The sequence below is a fragment of the Elgaria multicarinata genome, chromosome 6 (genome assembly GCF_023053635.1).
Source record: "Elgaria multicarinata webbii isolate HBS135686 ecotype San Diego chromosome 6, rElgMul1.1.pri, whole genome shotgun sequence".
Lineage (NCBI taxonomy): Eukaryota > Metazoa > Chordata > Lepidosauria > Squamata > Anguidae > Elgaria > Elgaria multicarinata.
Window position 1 is genome coordinate 79,988,976 of NC_086176.1, and position 24,863 is coordinate 80,013,838.

A 24,863-nucleotide genomic window follows, 5' to 3' on the forward strand; every position below is an offset into this window, starting at 1 on the left:
TTTTAAAACAGAAGCCAGATTTAACTCAGAACCTCAGCATGGAAGGCATGCGTTCTACCACTGACCTAGTTAGTTCAGGCCAGTTTGGCAACTCTCCAACAAAGGCATTACAACCATGCCCAGCCCAGCCTGGGTGTGGTGATGCAGTTGCGGGTGGGGGCGAGTGAGGCGAGGCGCACGATTGGCGGCCTCTGTGTGGTGCCGCTGTGTGTGAGGGGCCTGCGATTCCCTCCTTAAGAGGAGATCACCCCTCCTAGCCTTCTCTTCTCGGCACGGCTCCCTCCCTCCCTCCCTGTAGACAGTGTGGGTTCGCTGGTTGCCCCTCAGGGGGCCAAGTAGGAATTTTTTGCTTTTAATCAATTTCAAATTGGGAGTTTTTTTGCCTACTTCACACTGTAAGACAGCAAGGGAGTATTAATTAGGTTAATCTGGTACAATTTGGTCACATTTATCTTGGGGGCAGGTGTACGGGCATCGGGAGCAAGGTGAGCATTCTTAGGCACCGTTGAGGTGATTGGTAACATCTGAGGCCCTCAGCTGGGAGTCCTGCAACACCAGATGATGGGATAAGGGTTACCTCTGAGGCCAACCTTACTCACTTACTCAGAGTTTTGCAACGTGAGTGGGAGTGAGATCAGAAGGCCTCCCTACCCCAAAAGGGGAATCAGGATGGGTGGTGACATACGAGCACCACCTATCTGGATAAGAATGGCTCGCCTGATCCCAATACGGCCTATAAGTGGCCTAGTCAGGATGCCCGTTTAGGCCTCCATTACGGGGCCCTATTTTAAACCCAATGCTTTTGTCTCGTCTCATCATTTCACCTTCCACTTCCGCAATCAAGTTTTGTTAAAATTCAAAAAAGAAGTTGCAATGGTCAATAGATCTGACCTAGTACAGTAACTAAAGTATTTTTTCAAAACATATTTTACATATTTTTCAATAATGTGTAAAAATTAAACATCAGGAAACAATTGTACCTGTACACTTTGCACCTTTGGTTATTCGGTCCTTTTTACTTTCTTCTTTTTAGCAACATGTTTTGTGAACCGCCTAGGGAGCTTCGGCTATAAAAATGCAATAAATAATAATAACAACAATAGATTATTGTTCCAGGAAGTCTTTCCTTAATGACCAGCCATGGTTCACTGTACATTTTGCTTCTTTTAAAATCTATTTTAAAGTGTTTTATTCTGTTTTATTGTATACCGCTCCAAAATTTTGAATGCGGAGCGGTATATAAATATTGTAAATAAATAAATAAATAATTGGCCACACATACTTCCTTTACATCTGACAGCATACATGCAAATTTTATTCAGAAGTATAAAAACAAACAAGTAAGTGAGAATCTGCCCTAGTGGTATTCTAGTTGAAAATGTTTGGGGGAAGATGGCTTACAACTTGTATAAAAATCTTAAGGAGAGTGAAATGGAGAGAGAAAAATGAAAATGGAGAAAACAACATTTCTAAGGAAGCTTACAAGAACAGAAACCAGTATTTTCTCCTCTTTCCAAGAAAATAGACTTTTAGCATAGTGCATCTGGAAGTCTCCAGGTCTGCCAAAAATATTATTATGAAATTTTATTGTTGCTGACAGTTTCTTTGGGGATCCATATTTTTCTCTCCCTGTTATAGAAGCTTCCCAGGGTAAATATCAGATGTTCTCCCTTCTTCCTGTTCAACAATAATCCCCTATCAATCCTCCTTATCCTAAGCTGGTATTATTCTAAGTTTCAGCACTAGTATTCAATGGATGTTACTTGCTTAGTGGCACAGAAAGAATAATCATCAGAAATATCCCCTTCCCCATAAAAATACATCTCTTTAAGTCATAAACATCGGAAGGAGTGTGGATTTGGTGTGTGTGTGTGTGTGTGTGTGTGTGTGTGTTCTTTACGAAGATGGTTTCAACAGAAACCTATCAACAGAGCACTGTAAAACATTTTACTGTTAAGAGATTTTGTTGTTAAAATTGGAAAATTAATAAGCCAATGAACCTACATTTACAGAATTGTTCATCATTTTTTTTTAGAATTAAATATTCAAAAGATCTTGACAGTCTTTCTTTAATTTCCAGGGGATGTATGTGATTCCAACCCCTGTGAAAATGGAGGCATCTGTTTGTCAGTGTCGGATTCTGACTTCTATTCCTGTGAGTGTCCCGATGGCTTCACAGATCCCAACTGTTCTAGTGTTGTGGAGGTTGGTAAGTGCAAGCAAAAGAAAAAAAGCAGTAATTATTGAAATACATAATTTCTTTCTGAATCTACAAAGTATAATATATGCTATGTATTTTTTGCAGTGCTCAAGACATTATCTTGTTCACTACTAATGCCTTAGGGCTCATCTACACCAAGCAGATATTGCACTATGAAAGTGGTATGAAAGCAGTATATAAAAGGCAGGAGCCACACTACTGCTTTATAGTGGTATTGAAGTGCAATGACAACTGTTGGGTCCCATTGACACATACCATATACCACTTTCATAGCGTTATATCCTGCTTGGTGTAGATGTGTCATGGGCCCTAACAGTTGTCAGTGCACTTCATTACCACTATAAAGCAGTAGTGCAGATCCTGCAGTGCACTTCAATGTCACTATAAAGCAATAGTGTGGCTACTGCTTTTATATACCGCTTTCATAGTGGAATATCCGGCTTGGTGTAGATGAGCCCTTAGTTTCCATCTTTGGGCCCTGAACTCATTTTTAATTTTTCCAGATATCCGTAATTCCATCTGTTGGTTGGAGACATGCTACTAACCAACTCATTCATTTGGGATTGGGTTGCTCCATTAACCATCTGGAAGCAGGATGAAATAATCTGTATGCGATGGCTTTCCCCACAATATGCAGCATGGTTAGCCATACAGATCATATATGTGGTATGGTGAATCTCCATGCCACCACTACATTGACTGCCAGAAAACTCCACTGGTTGCATGCAGACTCTCTAAATAGAGCATGAAATCCACCTGGCAAGGTTTGCTACAAATTTACACTCACAGCATGGAGAATCTATCATGCAGAAACCATTTCCATTGGTCTCCACGTGGATGGCATAATGTGCAGAGAGGCTGTTAGAAACAGTTCATGCCATACCAACAGGCCCAAATGGACTTTTGATAGCAGAGATAACAGTTCAGAAGGAATAACAACAGTTCCAACAACATTCTTCTAGAGTATTAGCATTTCAAAGATGTCAAATGATTTCACAGACTATACATATCAGTTATCAGGAGGCTGCAGGCAGCATCACGTTTTTGAAATTATTTTAAAGCTACTTCCTATCTATGTCCAGTGGGTGGAAAGAAGCTTTTATAGAACAACGAAAGTAATGCAGTTAAGTTTGTGAGGCACATGAAGCATCGCATCTCAGTCAGGGTAGGAGAGAAATAGAAGCCAAGGGAAATGAACACTTTGAACTACAGTTATACTTGGCCAAGAAGTTCTGTGCTGCTCGTTATATTTCAGTGGTTTCCAGATCGGATTTCTCAGTTAATAAGAGAAAAGGAAGACCAGCTGTCTACTAGCTCTGCAAAGTCAGCCCAGGACTTTCATGAGTCAGCCCACTTTCCTTCCTTTTCATGAATCATTTTCAGTAAATAAGAGTTCAACAGGCTAAAGCAAACCCACACGGACAGTGATAACATTTTCATTACATTCTGTCTCCATAGCAGCAGAATTAGTGCAAAGTGAGTGTGGTTCTTGATCCATAACTTAATTTCCCATCATTCTATGTCCACACTAACAGAGCATCACCTTTGAATCTGACTTAAGCCTACTGTGTGATCATGTCTTTAGATTAATGGAGTTTATATTCATGGATTCCTATAGCTCCATTGTTTCCTCCAACATAATTAAGACAGCTGTTTCAAAGTGGCATGCAAGGCCTTTGCCTTTAATACAACTGCCCAGTAGAAGGAAGCCAGGCAGGTGATGGGGAAATGGTATAGGGTAGGCCTACACAACATGTATGATATAGGGTAGCCCTACATAACCACCCAGAGAGCATCAGCTATGGGGCAGTACATAAATGTAATTAATAATAATAACTAATAATGTGACCCACTTTTTTGGCCCAGAGGCTGAATTCCAATCTGGGAAAAGTTTCAAGGGCCACATTCCAGCAGTGGCCAGGGCTAAGGGCACAGGGGATAGGGCCAAGGACTGAGTTTGAAAGTAGCCTGAGGGCCATATGAAATTATATCAAGGGCCACGTGCTGCCCACTGCTAGTCTAAATGGAGCCACCCCTCCAACCTCCAACCTCCCACATTGTTATGCATCAGCCCTCTGTCCCTCTCTTTCACTTTCTTTAAAACAGGGGTGCAGAACCTCAGGTGTGTGCCCCCCCTCGGTTCCCCCAGATGGCCTTTCCTCTGCCCACACCCACTCTCCCTCAAGGGTGGTTTCCTGATTTTTGTGCAGCTTTTCCCTTATTCTAAAAAACTGAAATGCCTCACCTGAGGCCTAGTTATTGGCAGGAATGGCTTTATGCTAAAAACATGCCAGTTTATCTTAGCTCAAAGCTCTTACTGCCAGTAACTAGCTGTAATATTCCAGTATGTTTGGCCCCACCCCTTTGCCCTCACTCTATTTGCCATTGCCCACCACTGGAATGTGCCACTCAAGAGCTTCTCTGCAATGGAATTCACCTGTCTGCTGAAAAAGATCCCACATCCCTTCTTGAAAAGCACATGTTAGTCCAGAATCCACACCTTCTTGGGTTTATATTGTTCCCGTTGCTGTTGCACACAGAAATTCTCTGGTGTACCTTCATAGGAGATGGTCACATTATATATAATTGATGTAAGCAATAGTTTTGTATCTTGATAGACATTTGGAACAATGTTGTCTTGATCTTGTTTTCAAACAATCCAGTAATTCTTCTTCGTGGTCTCTGTGCATCACACTATGGGCTCTGCGCTTGCGCCGAGCCTGTGCCTCGGAAAGGTTTGTAGCTGAGAAAAAGCGTTATTTAGGCGGGAACCCCTCCCCCACCATCCACTGCGCATGCGTAGCGTGTTCCCGCCTTACCCTCAGTTCCTTTGCGACCGCCTTACCTAGCGCCTCGTCGAAAGGTTCCTCCTCGATTTTTTGCAGTAGCTGAGTTTTTTCCTTCCAATCTTACTCCTTTTTTCCTACTCCAATCTTCTTCTATATTCTCACGCCTTTTTTCTCCTAAAAAAAAAAAAAAAAAAAAAAAAAAAAAAAAAAAAAGTTAGTTAGTTATTCATTCTCTTTCTATCCCTCTACTAAATCCTACTTTGTATGGCCCTTAAGGCCCCTTTTCGTAAATGCGTCCGCTGTAGCAGTAAGCTACCTGCAGCAGACGGACATTCTCTTTGTCTCCTTTGTCTCGGAGAGACACACATCGTAGAAACCTGCCATCATTGTCAGGCTTTCTCCAAACAAACCAGACGCCATCGCTCAGACCGCTTAAAAGCGCAACTTTGGAAGCAAACCCTCCAACCCGTAAAAATGGCGTCCCCTACAACTTCGATACCTAAAGCTTCGACATCGACCACCACGTCGATACCGACAACAGTTCCACCGTCAGCATCGACCTCGCGATCTCTTACTGTATCTACAGCAAAGAAGATTTCCAAAAAGGCGAAGAAAGCCAAATCTCCTCCAGAACCTCGTCCAAAGAAACAAAAGAAAGCATCACAACCTCAATTACCAGCAGTAACAGAGAGTTCAAACCTGGCTAAACGCCCGACCATTGAACTTCTCTCTTCCACGTCCGACGGCGAGATGAGGGAACCTCTGTCTACAGCAGAACCCCTCCCGCCATCTCCCGCCTCTCAACACGATAAGCAAGGCGAGGCAATACCTCCCTCCTTTACGTCGGCACATCGTGGACACCAACGCTCTCCAACTCGACAACTATCGAACAGAGAAGCACCACATTCAGACAATCTCGTACCCATACAACGAGACCAAGACTTATACTATCGTGATCGATACTCTCCTAGATCGACTTCACGCCAACGCTCCCCACCTCACTATAGGGAGCATTACAGCCGGTACTACCATGTACCACATCGCAGTCGGTCTAGATCCCCTCATGATTGGGATAGATATTCTGACTACTATTATGCACACAAAGACTACTCTCCCCACTATAGGAGAGAAAGATACCATGACCCATATCCGGATACACATCACCGGCAACATTACGTTCAGGAGGTTGGACAAGATACACAACTACCTCCAGTTCCACCACGCTCAACTTCGCTCATGGTTTCCTCCCAACGGCTTCCTCAGCTTCCGGCAGCTACGACACCAAGACCTATACTTCAACCTTCCATTGAAGATTATGACTCAGACGCATCTTCCGCACCCACTTCTCCCCCGTCGATGCCGTCCCCAGACGACGCAGTCGGAACTAAAGACCACCCATCTCCATCGGAGGAAATGGGGTCTTTTGCGGAACAAATTCTCCACATGGCTACAGCATTGGGAGTCGATGCTCAACAGCAACAGGAACAGATCCAGGACCCCTTTTTCGATGCGATATACCCGGAATCGGCAACCCCAGTGGAGATTCCTTTTTCACCCATCTTACTTCAAACAATAAAACAAACATGGACGTCACCCTCAACGATGGCACCGACTTCACGTAAGTTAGAATCTATGTACAAAGTTCAAACTAAAGATGTAGAATTCTTATTCTCACATCCAAAGCCAAACTCAATTATCGTGGAATCCTCCCACTCTAAGTCCCAGAAGACACATACTGCCCCAATAGATAAAGAGGGGAGACGCTTAGACTTTATGGGACGCCGCGCCTACTCAGCCGCAGCTCTTGGTCTTAGAGTTACCAATTATCAAGCATTAATGTCCCGTTACCAACTGTTTCTGTGGGATAAAATCGGGTCGCTTTGCGATTATCTACCCGAGGACCAGCGAGAACTTGCCCGCGCGTTCCAGGCTCAAGCCTCTCGACTGTCTAAACTCCAGACTAATTCTACCCGCCACCAAGCAGACTGCTATTCTAAACTGATGACTGGATCAATAGCTTTGCGCCGCCATGCCTGGCTTCGCTCAGCTACCCTTACTCCAGAGACTCGCTCTCGCATCGAAGACCTTCCGTTCGATGCCGAGGGACTCTTCAATTCTAAAACAGATGAACAACTCGACACCGTCCAAAAAGCACGGAATACGGCAAAAAGAATGGGCTTAACCCCTTCTCAACAACAACACCAGCCCCATAGACCAAGGCGCTGGCTTCGCCCGCAACAACAGTACAATCAAAGACCTACCTTTGATAGGACGCCAAAATATCAACCCTCTCAACAGTTTCAAAGAAAACCAACCAACTCCTCATCAAAATTCCGTACTCAAAAGAAAACGGATACTTTTACCAAACGCCGTCTTTGACGCCATACCTCCTCAACCTCACATTTTCCAGGACCGCCTTGCCTCTTACTTCCACACATGGGAAAACATCACTTCCGATTCATGGGTCTTAAACATCATCCTTACAGGATATCGCATCGAATTCGACACCATACCACCACTCGGCGTCGTAAAACACACCACCCCATCGCAGACAATATTACAAGAAACCCTTACTCTACTACACAAGGGTGCAATCGAAAAAGTCCTCCAACATCTTTACAAAGGATTCTTCTCTCGGTACTTCACAGTACCCAAAAGGGATGGGGGCCTTCGACCCATATTGGACTTAAGAGGCATCAACAAATTCATCCGTCCCAAGAAATTCAAAATGATCACTCTCCAATCCATCCTCCCGCTCCTAAGAAGAAACGCCTGGTTTGCAGTCATAGACCTCAAAGACGCATATTTTCACATTGCCATCAACAAATCCTTCCGTCATTTTCTACGTTTCGCCATAGGAGACGACGTCTACCAATTCAGAGTCCTCCCGTTCGGCCTCTCGACAGCCCCGAGAGTCTTTACCAAATGCATGGCAGTAGTATGCGCACATCTCCGTTTACAAGGCATCGAGGTATACCCTTACCTCGACGATTGGTTGATCGTATCGGATTCCAAAAACGACCTCCACAACAACATATCATACACACTCACCCTCCTCAACAACCTGGGTCTCTGTGTCAACCAAGAAAAGTCGGTCTTGCAACCAACCCAATCAGTACAATTCATCGGAGCCCACCTCCATGCACCTACAGCCAAGGCATATCTCCCTCGGGACCGAGCACGCATTCTCACACACAAAGCACTTTCTGTGATGACTGCTCCACGCTCCTCTGCCCACTCCATCCAACAACTCTTAGGCCACATGGCCTCTACAGTAGCCGTAGTCGAATGGGCCAGATTCCATATGAGACCACTACAGTTGTGGTTCATCCTACATTTCAACAAAGACTGCAACGCAAGACGTTTTTACCTCACGCCACCTCCCGACATCGCTCACTCCTTACACTGGTGGACCATCATAACACACCTGCTGAAGGGCATCCCCTTCCAGCGGCCACCACCGACGAGAGTTCTCACGACAGACGCCTCCACCATAGGCTGGGGAGCACACTGCGACACCCTCCAGATCCAAGGCCGCTGGTCCCTGCAAGATTCAATGAAACACATCAATTTTCTCGAACTTCAAGCTGTCAAAAAAGCACTATCAGCCTTCGAGAATTATCTTTCTCACCAACATGTGCAGATCCTCACAGACAACACTACTGTACTTTGGCACATCAACAAAGAAGGAGGCACTCGCTCACCCGACCTCGTCAATCTTACTCTCCGCCTACTCAAATGGACCATCCCTCGAGGCATTCGCCTCACCGCTCTCCATATTGCGGGATCAAACAACACCCTGGCAGACTCATTAAGCCGTCAGTTCCATCTCCATTACGAATGGAACCTCGCACGGCAAGTACTAGACACCCTCTTTCACACCTGGGGTCACCCATCCATCGACCTCTTTGCATCAGAAGAGAACAACGTATGTCCAGCATATTGCTCCAGAGCAGGAATAGGCAACAATTCTATGGGAGATGCCTTTCTCCACACTTGGCAAGGCACCCTCTTCTACATATTTCCACCATTCCCACTACTTCACAAGGTAGTCACGAAAATAATCCGGGACGATACAGACTGCATACTCATCGCTCCTCGATGGCCCAGACAAACTTGGTTCTCCCCCCTCCTCAAAGCAGCGAAGGGAGTATTCTACCCTCTACCTCTAACACCAGACCTGCTGTCGTGCAACCAAGGCCTCATTCACCACCCGGATATCCAAACTCTCCATCTAACAGCATGGAGAATCCATCCTCAGAGAACCATCCTTCATTAACACATCTCTCATCACAGATAAGAACCGTACTGTCTGCAGCCATAAAGCCATCAACCAGAAAGTCATACCAAAGAAAATGGGAATATTTTACACAATTCGCAGAACGCAACTCCTTTTTACCAAACACCTGCTCCATCAACCACATCCTAACATTCTTACATCACCTCTATGATAAAGGTCTCAAATACACCTCCATCAGAGTGTACCTTGCTGCCCTATCCGCCTTCAGAGGAGAGATTAACAACAAGACTCTTTTTTCCACATCTATAATCAAACGGTTCATGAAAGGATTGAAAAATCTCATTCCACCCATAAAACCAATAACTCCGAGTTGGAGTCTCTCCGTGGTTCTGAACATACTCACCACAAAACCTTTCGAGCCTCTCGCTACAGCTCCCTTACACCTCCTAACATGGAAAACAGCCTTTCTAACAGCCATATCATCTGGAAGGAGGGCTAGCGAACTCTGTGCCTTACGCATCGACCCTCCCTTCACTATCTTTCACAAAGATAAGGTAGTTCTCCGACCAGATCTAACGTTCCTTCCCAAAGTGGTTACTGATTTCCACATTAATCAACCAATAGTTCTACCCACCTTTTTTCCATCTCCATCTTCCGACTTGGAGAAAAGACTTCACTGCCTGGATGTACGTCGTTCTTTAGCATTCTACAAAGAAAGAACACAACAGTTTAGAAAGTCACAAAGACTCTTTATTTGTTATGGGGGAAAAGAAAAAGGTCAAAATGTTTCCACTCAACGCTTTTCAGCTTGGATAACACATGTCATCAAACTGGCATACCAATTGTCCAAGATCGAACTCCCACACGGAGTCAGAGCGCATTCGACTCGAAGCCTAGCCACGTCCACAGCATTCGCCAAGGGAATCCCTCTCATCGACATCTGCAAGGCTGCCACATGGTCACGACCACTGACTTTTGCCAGACACTACAATGTTGATACCAGGTCTCGCAATGATTCTTCCTTCGGCAGAGCAGTCCTCTCGGCAGTCCTACAGTGACACCAACCCTCCACCGGTAAGTCACTAGCTTTGTACTCGCCCATAGTGTGATGCACAGAGACCACGAAGAAGAAGAACAGGTTGCTTACCTGTAACCATGGTTCTTCGAGTGGTCATCTGTGCAGTCACACAACCCACCCACCATCCCCTCTTCGGTGTCCCTGATGCAGAAGAGGCCTGCCTTTCTCTCGGTTCATAACTATGTCGCAAAGGAACTGAGGGTAAGGCGGGAACACGCTACGCATGCGCAGTGGATGGTGGGGGAGGGGTTCCCGCCTAAATAACGCTTTTTCTCAGCTACAAACCTTTCCGAGGCACAGGCTCGGCGCAAGCGCAGAGCCCATTGTGTGACTGCACAGATGACCACTCGAAGAACCATGGTTACAGGTAAGCAACCTGTTCTTCATTACAAAAGAGAACGTAAAAGCGTCACACACTTATATCTTCTTACACATGGTTTTTTATACTGGGTACCTGAGCAAAGAGAAAGATACTAGGAGAATCACTTCTGAAAATTTCTCATACCCGTTTCTTGAATTGTAATCATAAGATAACACAGTTATGTTTGTACACTATGATGTGCATATTTCTTTGAGTATTCAGCAGCATCCTCTCCTTACCAACACCAGCATTTTTTGTCTTCCTGTTTGTCCTCTTTCTATGCGTGTGACTGAATGCCTACCTATTTCAGTCCAGTGGGTTATGTTCTGTTGGGATAGAGAGGATGGCATAGAATCTGTTGTTGTTCCGCTGGAAGATGTTCCTTAAATGAAGACACCTATCTCAGAAAGCTTAACATTTCCTTGTAAGATGAGAGGTGGTGGCAGGCCACTACAATGAAAAGTTGGCAGGAGGATATTTCATCAACACAAGCGATTATGATCTGATCTAAAAGTGTAATGAGCACATTTCAGTAATACCTGCCAATGTGCCAGCATCAGCTATCAGGACGATTCACGCCATACAGCAAGAGTCATTGAGCAAGTATGAGGTTTCAGCCATCATTATATAATTGAGCCTGTTCAGATGACACACAAAGGCATAGTTAGGCCGCTAAACCTTTTATAGCAAATGGTTAGTGAGCATGTTTAAACTGGGGTTATGTAGCCACCATGGTTAGGAGTGGTTCACACATTATGCTAAGCCATAATGTTTAGTTCAAAATGCTTAACCACCATGGTTCAACGTGTTGTCTTAGAGTCTTAATGAAAACTAGTGCTATTTCAGGGCTGCCTGATGCTTGGCATATTTGCAACTTAGTTTAATTGAAAAACTCACCTTTTCTTCTCTAGGGGAATTGTGGCTTGTCCTTTACCCTTCCTGGCCATTTCATTTCAGTCAGGTATCCCATGAACTAGAATCTTTACAAGCTTGGTCTGCAAGAGTTGGTTTGAGTTAGTGAATAGCAGAACCCTGCCTAAAATCCTTACTTACACAGCCTAAAATCCTTACTAACTTCTTCTGCATCCAAGTTGGCAGCAACTGGAGGCCTTGCTAGACAAGGCCTTAGCGTGCTGCGAGGCCCGGTTTCCCTGCTGTGCGTCCAGATGAATCCGGGGTCAAGGTGCACTGAAGCCTCCCTTAACGTGCCATAAGCGAAGTTGCTTATGGCGCGCCTTTTCCACAGCCCCAGCCTGAGGCTGGGGCTGCGGAACGTCTAGCAAGGTACGTGGCTTTTTGTTGCTACTCGCTTACTCACGAGTAGCTGGTAAAAGCCACGGACTGGGCACAGCGCTCATACGAGCGCTGTGCCCATCAGGCCGGGGGGGATCCCGGGGGGGGGGGAGGCTGGACCCGGCAGGAGAGGGGGGAGAGAAGGCCGGGCACCAGGATGGCATCGGGGAGAGGGAGGACGGGCGACGCGGGCATCAGGGAGAGAGAGGGCGAGCGGGGAAAGAGTGGCCAGGGAGGTATCTGGGATGGCGGGGGGGGATCAGGAGCGGAGGGGGCTTAATTTTTTTTAAAAAGGCACTTACCTTGTCCTTCGGCTTTGGGGCGCATGTGGCCCCTTTAACAACAACAAAAAATGGCTGACGCTGCAGGGCTTCCGTAGTCCCTGCACATTGGCTGTCTGGGAGGTGGGGCGGCACATGCTAAAGTTAGTGCGCCGTCGCCCCGCCTCCATGCCAGCTTATCCGGCATGGTCTAGCAAGGCCCTGGGAGTACAAGTAACATACCTTGGGGAACCTGATTTGTCCTGGATATTGGCCCCTACTTTATTTGAGAAAAAGCCTTTCAATGTTGCCTTTATGCTATAAGAGTCCATGTGGCTAACAATTATTTATAACCAGTAATGCAGTCTAATACAAACAAAAGAACAGATCCAATAACTCATTTAAAATGAAGGAAGCAATTACCACTGTAAAGACATTTCCACAGACTTTTAAAATATAATTCCTTTGAAGGGCCTGGCTTGAAATGGACAGTCTAAGTAGCTGAAGCTACAGAAATTGCTGTCTAACGTCATTCAAAGAAAAACATGAGTTGTATGTTTATATATCAACATTTCTGCTGCATATTTTCTGTTCAGTAAAATATATAACAGTAATAAAGTGTCTGATCAGAGTTTCCTTACACAGGCAGACTTCAAAGGCACTTGCTGAGAATGGGGTAAGGTTATTGCAACTCTAAGGAGAATCCAAATTGAATGGTGAGGATGTGTGTGTGGAAAGGAAACCAAAGGCATTGTAGCCAGTACCTGTAAAAGACCAGCAAATGAAATGACATTAGGTGATACCTAAAGAGCTTTGGAACTTTTCAGGAGAGTGAGGATATATGTACTTGGGGTGAATTGTGAACTAAGCAGTGTTTTAGACTCTGGAGGGAAGACTCTGGAGTGTAATAGACAGCTTTGAGCATTACAATTCTACATCATGGGATGTACTCAAATGAGGAAAAATTAGGATGTTTTGTTCACCGTATATTGTAATAAGTTAAGTGTTACATTAAATTTATTCAGGTTTATAATCAGGTGTTTGTGTTGGTACCTGTAGTGGTTGGAGTAGAATATTATTATTATTATTTTAAAAATCTGCTTCCTTTCCCCCGTCCCCCACTTTTAAAATACAAATGACTATGGATGAATGTGTGGGCAGATAGGTTCTAAATACTTTTGTAAAATCAAACAGAAATCCAAGTGGTACCAAAGACAAATGTATTATTCCAAGTGTAAAACATGCTAAAGTGTTTCAGGCAATACACTCTTTAAACATGCCTTAAAATACACAAGAAATTATGATTACCAATAACATTGGAAATTATTTTTCTTCAAACAAGCACACATAAAAAGAATAATAGTGCTTGATACAATCAAAGATGCATGTGCTGTTCGGGGGAAACACAGAATTCTGAGGGACGCAGGGTGGCAGATGACATGGGCATCCCTGGTAATAAAAATTGCCACGTGAGCCCTGACTTCACGACACCACTGCATTTTTCTTAGTGGGTTGCCCATCTGGATGGAAAATGCAGCCCTCTTTTGGTTCAGCACCATAAAATAGGGACTTCCTTGCACACACTTTCCTCCTGTCTGACACCCACTCTACAAACTGCTGTGAGTGGCGATTTATCCTCACCACAACACCATATAAGATATGCTAGGCCATTAGAATATATGGGAAAGTGCCCTGCTCAAAGCCACAGTGAGTTCCTAGCTGAGTGGGGATTGGAAGCAGAGTTTTCCTATACTCAAGCTCAATGGTATCCATTGCTCTACCCTGACTCTTGCATGGGTAAAAGGAGCAGTCCAGGCACAGCCCTGCCCTTGCTGTATCAGGCTCAGCAACATTATCACCAAGGCCCACAGAGTCAAGATTAATGAGCTAGGGAACATCTTGGTAGGCAGAAAAAAAATGCAAGTGATACAGGAAATGGTAGTTATTCTTCAGCCAGTTCTGATTTTGAGAGGCAAATAACAGTCATCAACATTTGTAAAATGGAACTGCATGCCAGCAGTTAAAAAAAGCCCCAGTGCAGATGTACTTTTGTGAAAGAAGGGAAGTGCTTTGATTAGACATTGCCCATGCTTCTATTTCTTAATTTTGTAGCACTTGACTTTTTTTTTTTAATCATCTGTTCAACATAGGCAACTCTAATTATGGAAACATTTGGTTGAGCGAGATTGTTTTTGCAGATAAAGAAATTGCATTGTCAGTGCCATTTGATTTATTCAGAAAATATGGCTAAATGTACTATAATTTAACATGAGAGCCCTAATGCCTTAAAAAAACAAGGCATTTAATTTTAGCTCTTGCTTTTGCTGGCATGAAAGAAGAAACATCTGCAGTTGTTTGTTACTCAACCTACTCAATGACACCCTGATTTAGGTCAGTAGCAAATGAAAAGTATTGGATTACTTTGGCCCTAACAAGTCGCATCTTTCAGGTCAATATAAATGATTTGAAAATGTTCCTCTAGCCAAGGAATTACAGATTCACTAATGCAATTTATTAATAAATAGTGTCTTGAAGTCACTATCTCTCAGTCTAACTTCCTCCACTGCACTGCTATAAGAATAAAAGTGCTATAGATTTCACATTTTGAGTAACTTAGAGGAAGGGCAGTAAATAAGCAATAAATCTATACAGTTATCAGAGCAAAACCTGTGGTGGTTAGTGACTTATGGCTCCACTGAACACACAAAAGTTGGGAAATCATTTTTTCAACCATAACACCACCACCCTTTCAAACCACAACATGCCTTGGGCAAAAGGACAAGCACATGTTTGGCAAATGATGAAGGACAAGAGCCCATTGTGATGCGCACCTGACAGTTGAATCATGAGCTCTGGGACCTATTAGTTAACATCTTGAATGCTCGGACATGTGATATATTATGCAGCAGCTGATCTATTGAGCCACCACACATGTTGAATGACTTGCATTGGTAGGTCACAAAATGTGCAGGGCCTGGGTTATGTTCTTCTTTTGGGTTATGTTCTTCCTTGTATTCACTTTGCCTGACAGTTTTGCCCCCCATTTCTAGCTAAAGGCTGAACTACACAACATCTTTACATTTTGCTATTAAAAATACACCAGCTTGGGGTGGGGGGTGGGGGGTTGGTCTGGATCAGGATGATGGTGCAGTTGGGAGGGTTTTAATGTTTATTCCCACACCAGTTTCCAATGAAAATTGCCATCTCCTCCACAAAACTATCACTTGCCCCAGGAGACAGCTACAAAAGAAATACCCCACACAGTTTATATCTACTTCAGCAACACATGACTTTAGAGAGAGAAAGGTGCCATTTACGCAACATTAATAGTGAAAAGGCTGCCAGGTAGTTGTGAAGCTCCAGGCACTTGAAGTGCGGGCCAGAGAATGTGCCATGGCTCAGTGAGCTGGGTGCAGCAGGTGGACACAGGGGAGTCCGTCAGACTCCCAGACCCAGTCAGACACCTGCGAAATCCCTAATTTAAAGAAATGATGATATTTTAGGTATTAAAATTTTGGATACCTATACAGAGCAATTAACTCCCCTGTACTACGATTTGCACCAGCACTTTATTGTAAGATTTTCATATGGCTAGCAAATTGAGTATATTTGATGTTTGGATACAGATGATATGTCAAGGTTTGTTGATTTCTCTACGGAAGGTATACAGATGTATTCCCAACCTTTTGAAAGTTTTATTTTTAAGTATTTCCAAATTAGAAGTCAAATGTAGGTCACATTAAGGAATTCTGATAAAATCTGAAAAATTCCTAGCATCTCTAGTTAATTGTCAAGGGCTTTTATCCAAGAGATGCAGACTCTTGATGGACATCGTACCAAAAGACTAAGGTTTGTGGGTGGGTGGTAATCTGTTTTAAAATCTGTTTTTAACTTTTTAAAAATGTTTTTAATTTTACTGCAGGTTTAATTCTATTTTAACTTTTGTAAATTTGTGTTTATATGTTTTAATTGTACATATTTGAATCTTGTAAACCACCCTGAGTCCCAGTACTGGAGAAAAGGTGGGATATAAATAAATATAGCAATAATAAATGGGAGTGGAACTTGAAAATATTAATTTCAACTGAGCAGAGGACATATATTTGCAAGGAAGGGCATGGAATTCCCTGGATCTTACTCTACAGTTTTATAAATAAATGCATTGATGTCACAATATTCCACTAAGAGTAAGAAAATGTATAGAAATACTTTAGGGAATTATTGGAGATACAGTAGAGTTAATATAGATTTCATGTATGTGTTGATGTGATGGGAATGGAGCTACTGTGGCCCAAAACAGATGTTACTTTAAATATGTGTCTAGTATTTTCACTCTAGAATAGGCACAGATGATCTGGTTACCGATCTAAAAGGCTCCCCTATTCCCCCACTCACTAGGCTCTTGAATTGGATTGGGAGCATTATGCATAACTCTAGAGTTATGAAAATGAGACTCATGCCAGATCTACACCAAGCAGGATATAGCACTATGAAGCAGTATGAAAGCAGTATATAAGAGGCAGAAGCCACAGTACTGCTTTATAGCAGCATTGAAGTGCACTGACAATTGTTGGGGCCCATATCATATACCGCTTTCATAACACTTTCATAGTGCTATATCCTGCTTGGTGTGGCTCCTGCCTTTTATATACTGCCTTCATAGTGCTGTATCCTGCTCGATGTAGATCTGGCCATAGATGCTAGGCACACATTGAAAGTAATGTGCACATACATAGGAGTGGGCAGAAGACAGAGGCTAAATTGTGGCCTTTTCCCCTTGCTTAGCACACACCTTAAATTTGGTAATTTGAAAATGACCCATAAGATCTTGATCTTTTGATATAGGGCTAATCTATACCAAGCAAGATATAGCACTATGAAAGTGGTATATAAAAGGCAGGAGCCACAGTACTGCTTTATAGTGGTACTGAAGTGCACTGACGACTGTTGGGGCCCATGGACACATACCATAGTGTGTGTTATCCTGCTTGGTGTGGCTCCTGCCTTTTATATACCACTTTCATACATCTTTCATAGTGCAATATCTTGCTTGGTGTAGATGAAGCCATAGTTTCCATCAGAAACAAATACATTATTTCACCCAGAAAATGGACACTGAAAGGCCTCCCAGGGATGAATTTTCAAAGACTTAGTTAAATGTCCAGAAATAGAAGTGCTTATTAAGCCGAGCTGCTTTCCCACATGGGGAGGCTAACTGCGGCTTGGCTGACCCCTTTTTTCTGTCGGCCGGCACATGCTCTGACCCTGCCGTTTGAAGTCTTGTGACCTATTACAGATCTGCAAGACCTCACATGGTGTGGAAGGCTGGAGATTATCACACACTCCTAGCATGTTTGGAAAGTAGGTTAGAGTTTCATTAAGCCTCTTTGAGCATATGGCCTCCAGTTGTCATGGCTAAATGTTAATACAATTTATATGATTGCTTAGTGCTGGGAAGTCTTTGACCCATTTTCAGAGGAGTTAAGATTGTTAGTCCAAATTCTAGTACGGTAAAAGCTGTTGCAGTCACCTATTGTGTTTTCTGATATGCCATGACCACACCAGACTTTTGACCTCGCCAGATTTTTACACACAGGCCGGGCAAAACCTATCGTTGAGGTTCTGTACTAACAGAAATCTCATCTAAACAAAGCAATATAGAAGTACAGTTAATTGATTTATTGTAAATCGGTAAGAAATGATCATCAATCCTGTCACTTACTCCTGCATTTGCAAACAGTGACCAGGAAAAAAGAGCCGTGAACAAAGGAAATGTGGGATGTTTCCATTATTCCCCCTAACACCAATTCCCAGACTTTGTCATAGGAGCTATTGGATTGACCAGCAATTTAATTCCAGGAAGTGTGTGTGCGTGTCTGTCTGTCTGCCCAGCACATGGGTAAGCAAATACAGGTGGGGAGAGGTGAGTAATAATCAAGAAGTCAGGGAAGGCAACATTATATTAGGCAGTGACACAGGACTGGCCCTATGCAGTTTCACAGTTTGTCAAGGTGGGGAGAGTGCACACATTTGAAAAAAAATCCATGCAGAAATGTGCAGTTTTTTGGTTTGAAACAAAAAACATTTTGCAAATTAAAATGGAAGTAAGCTGAAGTGTGCTTCCAAGTGGAGTATAGAAATTTCTCCTGGTTTTCTCTTCCATAATACCAACTGGGCCATGAAAAGTGTATGCATAGGAGATAGCAATGCAAGTGTACCATGGCATTGTCCACAACGAGGGAGATGTCATATATATCAAAGGCCCCCAACTTTTTTTTTGAGCTCAACCTCTACCTCTGCCTTGTATGTAGGTTAGGTCAGCGGGCACATATGGAATTTTGAGAGAACGTCATGAGCGCTGTCACAAAATGGCTGCCCGGGGGGGTTACACATTCATGCAATGGTTGCCATGGTGGTTGTAGCTAGTCACAAAACACTGATTTCTCAGAAGGCAATCTGGTGACATTAAAAGAAAAATAAGTACAAAACAGAGGTGGGGTCTGAATTGCAAAATACAAGGCCACTTTTTTGAACCCAAATAATGATTGCTCTGGAGGGCGGCCTTTTGTTTTTCAGCACATCAGTATCCTAGTGGTTTTTTTAAATTATTATAATAATAATAATAATAATAATAATAATAATAATAATAATATAATACCACCTTAGGAAATAAAATAAAAATCAGGAGAGGTTGGGAGCCTAATGGGTGCTAAGAGAGGTGCCCGCAGTCAAAGGCCCATGGGCACCACATTGGAGACCCTAGGCATCTCTCTTTAGTATTGATAAAATATCCTTCCACATTATGAATGTGCATACACTGTTACTGCAATGACAAGTGTTTGCATTGTACATATGATGAAGTCACCCTTTTTAATTAAAAAGAGAATATAAAAGCTACTGGTTTAACGAATGTAATATTTATAAGATGAAAGAATGTGTTCACCTGATGAATTTATCATAATCTCACTTTTCATTTCAGTTTCTTGAATATATTTCCTATTTAGTCATGATAGGCTTTAATATATTATGGTCTTTCTGAAGACTGCAAGTATAAAGTAATTAACTGGGACTCTTAAAATACACGGGTTACATTAAAATTTAATATTTAACTAAGTCCCTTAACAAGAATATATTTTTCACAGGTAAAGGCACCGAAAAGCTTGAGCAAGTCTTGAAATTTAAATTCTTGTTGCAAAGCATTTTTCAATGAAGGACACTCATAATTATTAATTGGTTTCTAACGCAACTGTTCCAGTGTGTTCATTTATTTTAAACACTTACAAGTAACATAGGATCCTAACCCTCAAATGTTGCTGGTTGGAGGGGGCTAGGATGTGGCAGAGGCATCCCTCAGTTGGCAGAAGGGACAGTGATTTGCATAACATATGCTAATTTATAAATATAGATGCAAATGTATAAATAATTATTATAATTTAAATGGAGATACAGTACATCTCATCATAGCATGGAGACTGTGGTCTAAGTGTCTGCCTGTTCTGCTACTATGCAGTTTCTAATTGTTGATAGGCAATAGTTCTTACAGTTCTTTAGCTTTAATCCAGAATTGAACAGGACAGCCTCTGAAATAGGGGACAGACCTTTATAAAAGAGGACACCTGGCCACCCTATGAAGACAAATACAGCAAAGGCCAGTGTGGCGTAGTAGCTAGAGTGTTGGACTAGGAGTCAGGAGATCCAGGTTCTAGTCCCTGCTAGGCCATGAAGCTCACTGGGTGACTTTAAGCCAGTCACACACTCTCAGCCCAACCTACCTCACAGGGTTGTTGTTGAGAGGATAAAATGGAGAGGCGGAGGATTATGCAGCCTTGTGTTCCTTAAGGAAGAAAAAAGGTGGGATATAAATGTAATAATAAACAAAAATAAACAGTATTTTATAGCATGCTCATGACTTGGCCACTCATGGATTTTCGTGGGTCATTTTGATGATGATGTCCTGCACATCTCCCAGTCCATTTCCCGATTTTAGCATTATGAATTAAGCCACAGAAAACCTGACTATTCTGAAATGTCGGTATTTCTTGTGATTTCCTGCTGTGCGCAGGCGAAGTTGCACTATAAAATGCCCGCTAGAGGGTGCTGTTCCCATTGAACCATATGGGCCATGTGGTCTCTGCTCTTTTCCTCGTGCAATTTCAGTTCATTGCAAACATGGAAGAGAAGCAGGAAGTAAAGCCAAGGTAACACGATTTTCCCCCATCTGAAGGAGCCCAAAATCAGCAAAACCAAGATAAAAACAAAAATAACTCTCTCTCTCTCTCTCTCTCTCTCTCTCTATATATATATATATATATATATATGTCAATAAAAACAAAACACACACCCTTGGAACAGAAAAACCTGAAAGACAAATGAAAAATCAAGTTCTTACAGTGTTTCCAAAAATGTAAGTAGAGGAAACAGTTCCTCAGTATCAGATAGAGGTCATTTCAGTACCGAGAGGTCTGTGGTTATGGGTGTACAGGCACTGCTTCTGTAGGCACATGCCCATATTGCACAGATAGTTGGCAACAGTCTGAGTTGTGTATGATTTTTCTCATTTAATTAACAATGGCTGCTTGAACAATTCCATACTGTATTAAAAGTTTGTTGGTGCTCTTTTATTAGGTGCCTTGCAGTTTTAATGGCACACTGTTTTTCTGGTTTAAAAATTTGTTTGTTTTGGTAAGCTGCCTTGAATATCACATTCGGTAGAATAGACATCTCATGTTTTATGGTTTGGTGATACTGTTTTATGTGTTGCTTTGCGATTTGTTTTGATGGCCTTGTATTTTTCTGGTTTGTTTTAGTGGGTTTGCTTGCTCTGGTAAGCTGCTTTGAATGCCATATTGGGTAGAAAGGTGACACAGAATTTTAAAAATAATAAACTGATACGATGATGAAGATGGTGGGAAGGTTGATACAGCAAAAGATGCTTTTCTAAAGTAAGTGTGTCTCATGCCTTGTAGAGCTATATAGGCTAAAACTGGCACCTTGAACTGACCTAAGAACCACAATACCACTGGTGTGGCTGATAAAGCTCCTCTCTCCTGACACATAACAAGAAGTTGGATCTAGTATTTCAGCGCATAGTGGAGTTGCCGGGTCTCAAAATTTGACCTGAAGGTTCAGTTTAGCTTTACTCTCAGGTTCTTTAGGGGAATGAAAGATCTCTCAAACTCAGGGACCATCAAGGGCACAAACTTTTTAGCAATTGGTGTAGAGAAAAAGTGGGCAACCTCTGGCTCTACAGCCCTGCGTGGCCCTCGGACTAATTTCTAAAGCCTTGTGTAAAGCATTCAGTTCAGGCCTCTACCAAATGAGTCATTTTCCTCCTCTGGGGTGGGAATAGAAAGCCCCCACACACATTTTGCTCTGACCCCACCCACCACTGGCTGCTCTGCCAGTAGTGGCATGCAGTCTCTGGCAGATGACCCCTGAGAGGATGTGGCCCTTACAGGAAAAACAACAATGCTCCTTCCCCCTAACTTAAAGCCTTGCTATTTGCTCTCCCTCTATGTCCATCAGATTCCATCCAGAGGCACCAGGTAAAGTGTAGCTCTTCCTCTGATGTGCCAGTTGGTGCCTTCCCCCCACCCCAATGCACCAGGCAATCCTCAGCTCAGTTTCTATCCCAGCAAGTCCCACCTCCCTAAGATGGGATATCAGGAGCATATCAGGAGCTGAGACACAGAAGACCTGGTACCCTTCTACTTGCACAGTCTCCAACCTTTATGGCACCAATGTAACCAGAGATAGACACCATAAAATGGTGGTCAGGATTGACAAATCACTTGCCTATGCAGCCACACCTCTTTACAACCTACCTGAACTCAGCCCACATTCATTCAATCCCCATTTCAGCCCTTTCACGCAGGTACCTCTGGCTCCTGCAGTTTTTAGTTAACCTGCGACTGCTCTCCTATTTGTCCTGAAAGGGGCTAAGGGTTTTCTAGCCTTCTAACCAAATGCTAGAAAAAGCTTTAAGGGGCTTTCCAACTCTTTGAATAAACACTAAAAAAAATAATTGCCCTTAAAAGTAGGGATGTGCTCCGCTCCGATTAGGAGCGTAGAAGCAGTAGCGGATTGGCCTGCTCCGCCTTACCCAGAGGCGGAGTAGGAGCGGACCGCGGACCCCCTAGAAGCAAGGCGAAGAGAAGCGACCATTTTTCGGAGCTCCGAGTTCAGTCGGAGCGCTCCGGTCGCCATCTTGAAAACATTTCGCCATAGGATTGCATTGCGGCAAATAATCGCGCATAACTACGTTGTTTTTGAAGCTATCGTTCTGGAAATTCTTGTGCACAGAGAGTCGTGGATGGGGGTCATTTTGAGACCACTCTCACCTCTCTGCGTGCTGTGGTTCACGTGCAATATTTTTTTAAAAATCGGGTCAACCGCGCGGCTCAAACTGCGTTTCGGCTTTTCGCCCATAGGATTGCATTGAGGGAAAGAATCGGGGATAACTGGGGGGGGGTTTAAGCTATCGTTCTGAAAATTCTTGTGCACAGAGAGTCGTGGATGGGGGTCATTTTGAGACCACTCTCAACTTTCTGCGTGCTGTGGTTCACGTGCAATATTTTTTAAAAAATCGGGTCAACCGCGGGGCTCAAACTGCGTTTCGGCTTTTCGCCCATAGGATTGCATTGAGGGAAAGAATCGGGGATAACTGGGGGGGGGGTTTAAGCTATCGTTCTGAAAATTCTTGTGCACAGAGAGTCGTGGATGGGGGTCATTTTGAGACCACTCTCAACTTTCTGCGTGCTGTGGTTCACGTGCAATATTTTTTTAAAAATCGGGGTTTGGGTTTTTTTTATTTATTTATTTATTTTTTTGGAAGCGATGACAGGCACATTCAACTCCCAATCCTGATGAGAATTGATCTCCTCAGAAAGCATCCTCCTCCAATCCCAGCGTTGGAGGGGGGACTAAGGCAGACCCACCCTGAGAACTTTCTGTTTTGTGTCTCTTTGTGGGTTGGCGTTCGTGGAGGGAACACTTACTTAGCTAGTGCTCCTGCTTTGGAGATAGATTAATTTAATATAGGTTTAGTTTGGCGCGTGTGTGTGTTTGTTTGCTTCTTTCTGACTTGTAGCTTAGTTTGCCCTGTGTTTTCCCCTTACTTTGATTTAATATAAACTTTATTTTTGAATTTTGGAGTGTGTGTTTGGGTTGGTTGCCCCCCCCCTTCCCTGTATTAAAGCCTGACTGTTCTGCTTTTGTGAAAGCTTTCTTTTGAAAGCATACACACACTTTTTGTCCCATTTCCCTACATTTATATTCTTAAACATATTTTATTATATTCTTTCACATAGTCCATTAGTATATATTCTCATACATATTATATTAGTATTCATATTTTGTTCTTCTTATAGTAGTGGTTGGTTCTTTTTCCCCCTCCCCTCTCTTAAATCCTGATTGTGTTTCCTTCTATCTTCTATATACCAAATATACCAAAAAAATTGGATTCTCTTTTTCTTCTCTGTGTAACTTCGACGGAGTGGGCTGCTTTTGTCAAGTTCAACAGGCAGCCACAGATTGAGCATTTTGGGGAAAGCATACGCACACCATTTCCCTATTCTTAAACATATTATTATTATATTCTTTGACATAGTCTTAGTAGTCTATTAGTATACATTCTCATACATATTAGTAGTAGTATTCATATTTTGTTCTTCTTATAGTAGTGGTTGGTTCTTTTCCCCCCTCCCCTCTCTTAAATCCTGATTGTGTTTCCTTCTATCTTCTATATACCAAATATACCAAAAAAATTGGATTCTCTTTTTCTTCTCTGTGTAACTTCGACGGAGTGGGCTGCTTTTGTCAAGTTCAACAGGCAGCCACAGATTGAGCATTTTGGGGAAAGCATACGCACACCATTTCCCTATTCTTAAACATATTATATTATATTCTTTGACATAGTCTTAGTAGTCTATTAGTATACATTCTCATACATATTAGTAGTAGTAGTATTCATATTTTGTTCTTGTTATAGTAGTGGTTGTCCCATTTCTTGTCCCATTTCCCTACATTTATTAGTAATATTCTTAAACATATTATTATATTCTTGTAGATATTCTTAGTAGTAGATATATATATATATATTAGTATATTCTCATACATATTAGTAGTAGTATATTTTATTGTTCTTGTCCCATTTCCCTACATTTAAACATATTATATCTTCTTATACATATTCTTAGTAGTACCTTATACATAGTATTAGTAGTATTAATATTTTGTTAGTCATCATGAAAAGAGGAAGCAGGCGTGCTGAAAGCAGCAAGGCTCAGTCTGCCAGCAGTAAGCAGGCTTCCTCTCCTCCTGTGAAACTCAAACGGGCAACTCCTTGGCTGACTGCTCCAAAACAGAAGCAGGACAAGCAGCAGGCAGAGCCACTCTCTTCTGCAACTTGTGCCCGGCGTTCTCTTTTTGAGGGTGGGAATGGGAAAAGTGCCCGTTTGCAAGAGGCACGTGGCAGCAGTGCCATTAGAGGAGGAGGAGTATCCCCAACTCCTTCATTCTCCTTTCAGCCCACGAGCCCGATGATGGACCTAGACGAGGTCCTCAGCACAGTGGAGGGGGGGAGGAGGAGGAGGAGGCGGTGGGCCTCCAGGATGTGGGGGC

The 24,863-nt window shown here is 42.9% G+C and overlaps 1 protein-coding gene across 1 annotated transcript in view; it reads left to right on the plus strand.

Moving 5' to 3' along the window:
- EDIL3 (EGF like repeats and discoidin domains 3) overlaps positions 1–24,863 on the plus strand; it is a 306,989-nt gene that overhangs the window by 89,251 nt on the left and 192,875 nt on the right. Inside the window, exon 2 of the mRNA XM_063129643.1 lies at positions 2,081–2,209. Within this exon, the coding sequence (XP_062985713.1) occupies positions 2,081–2,209 (129 nt within the window). The remainder of the gene's footprint in view (positions 1–2,080; positions 2,210–24,863) is intronic.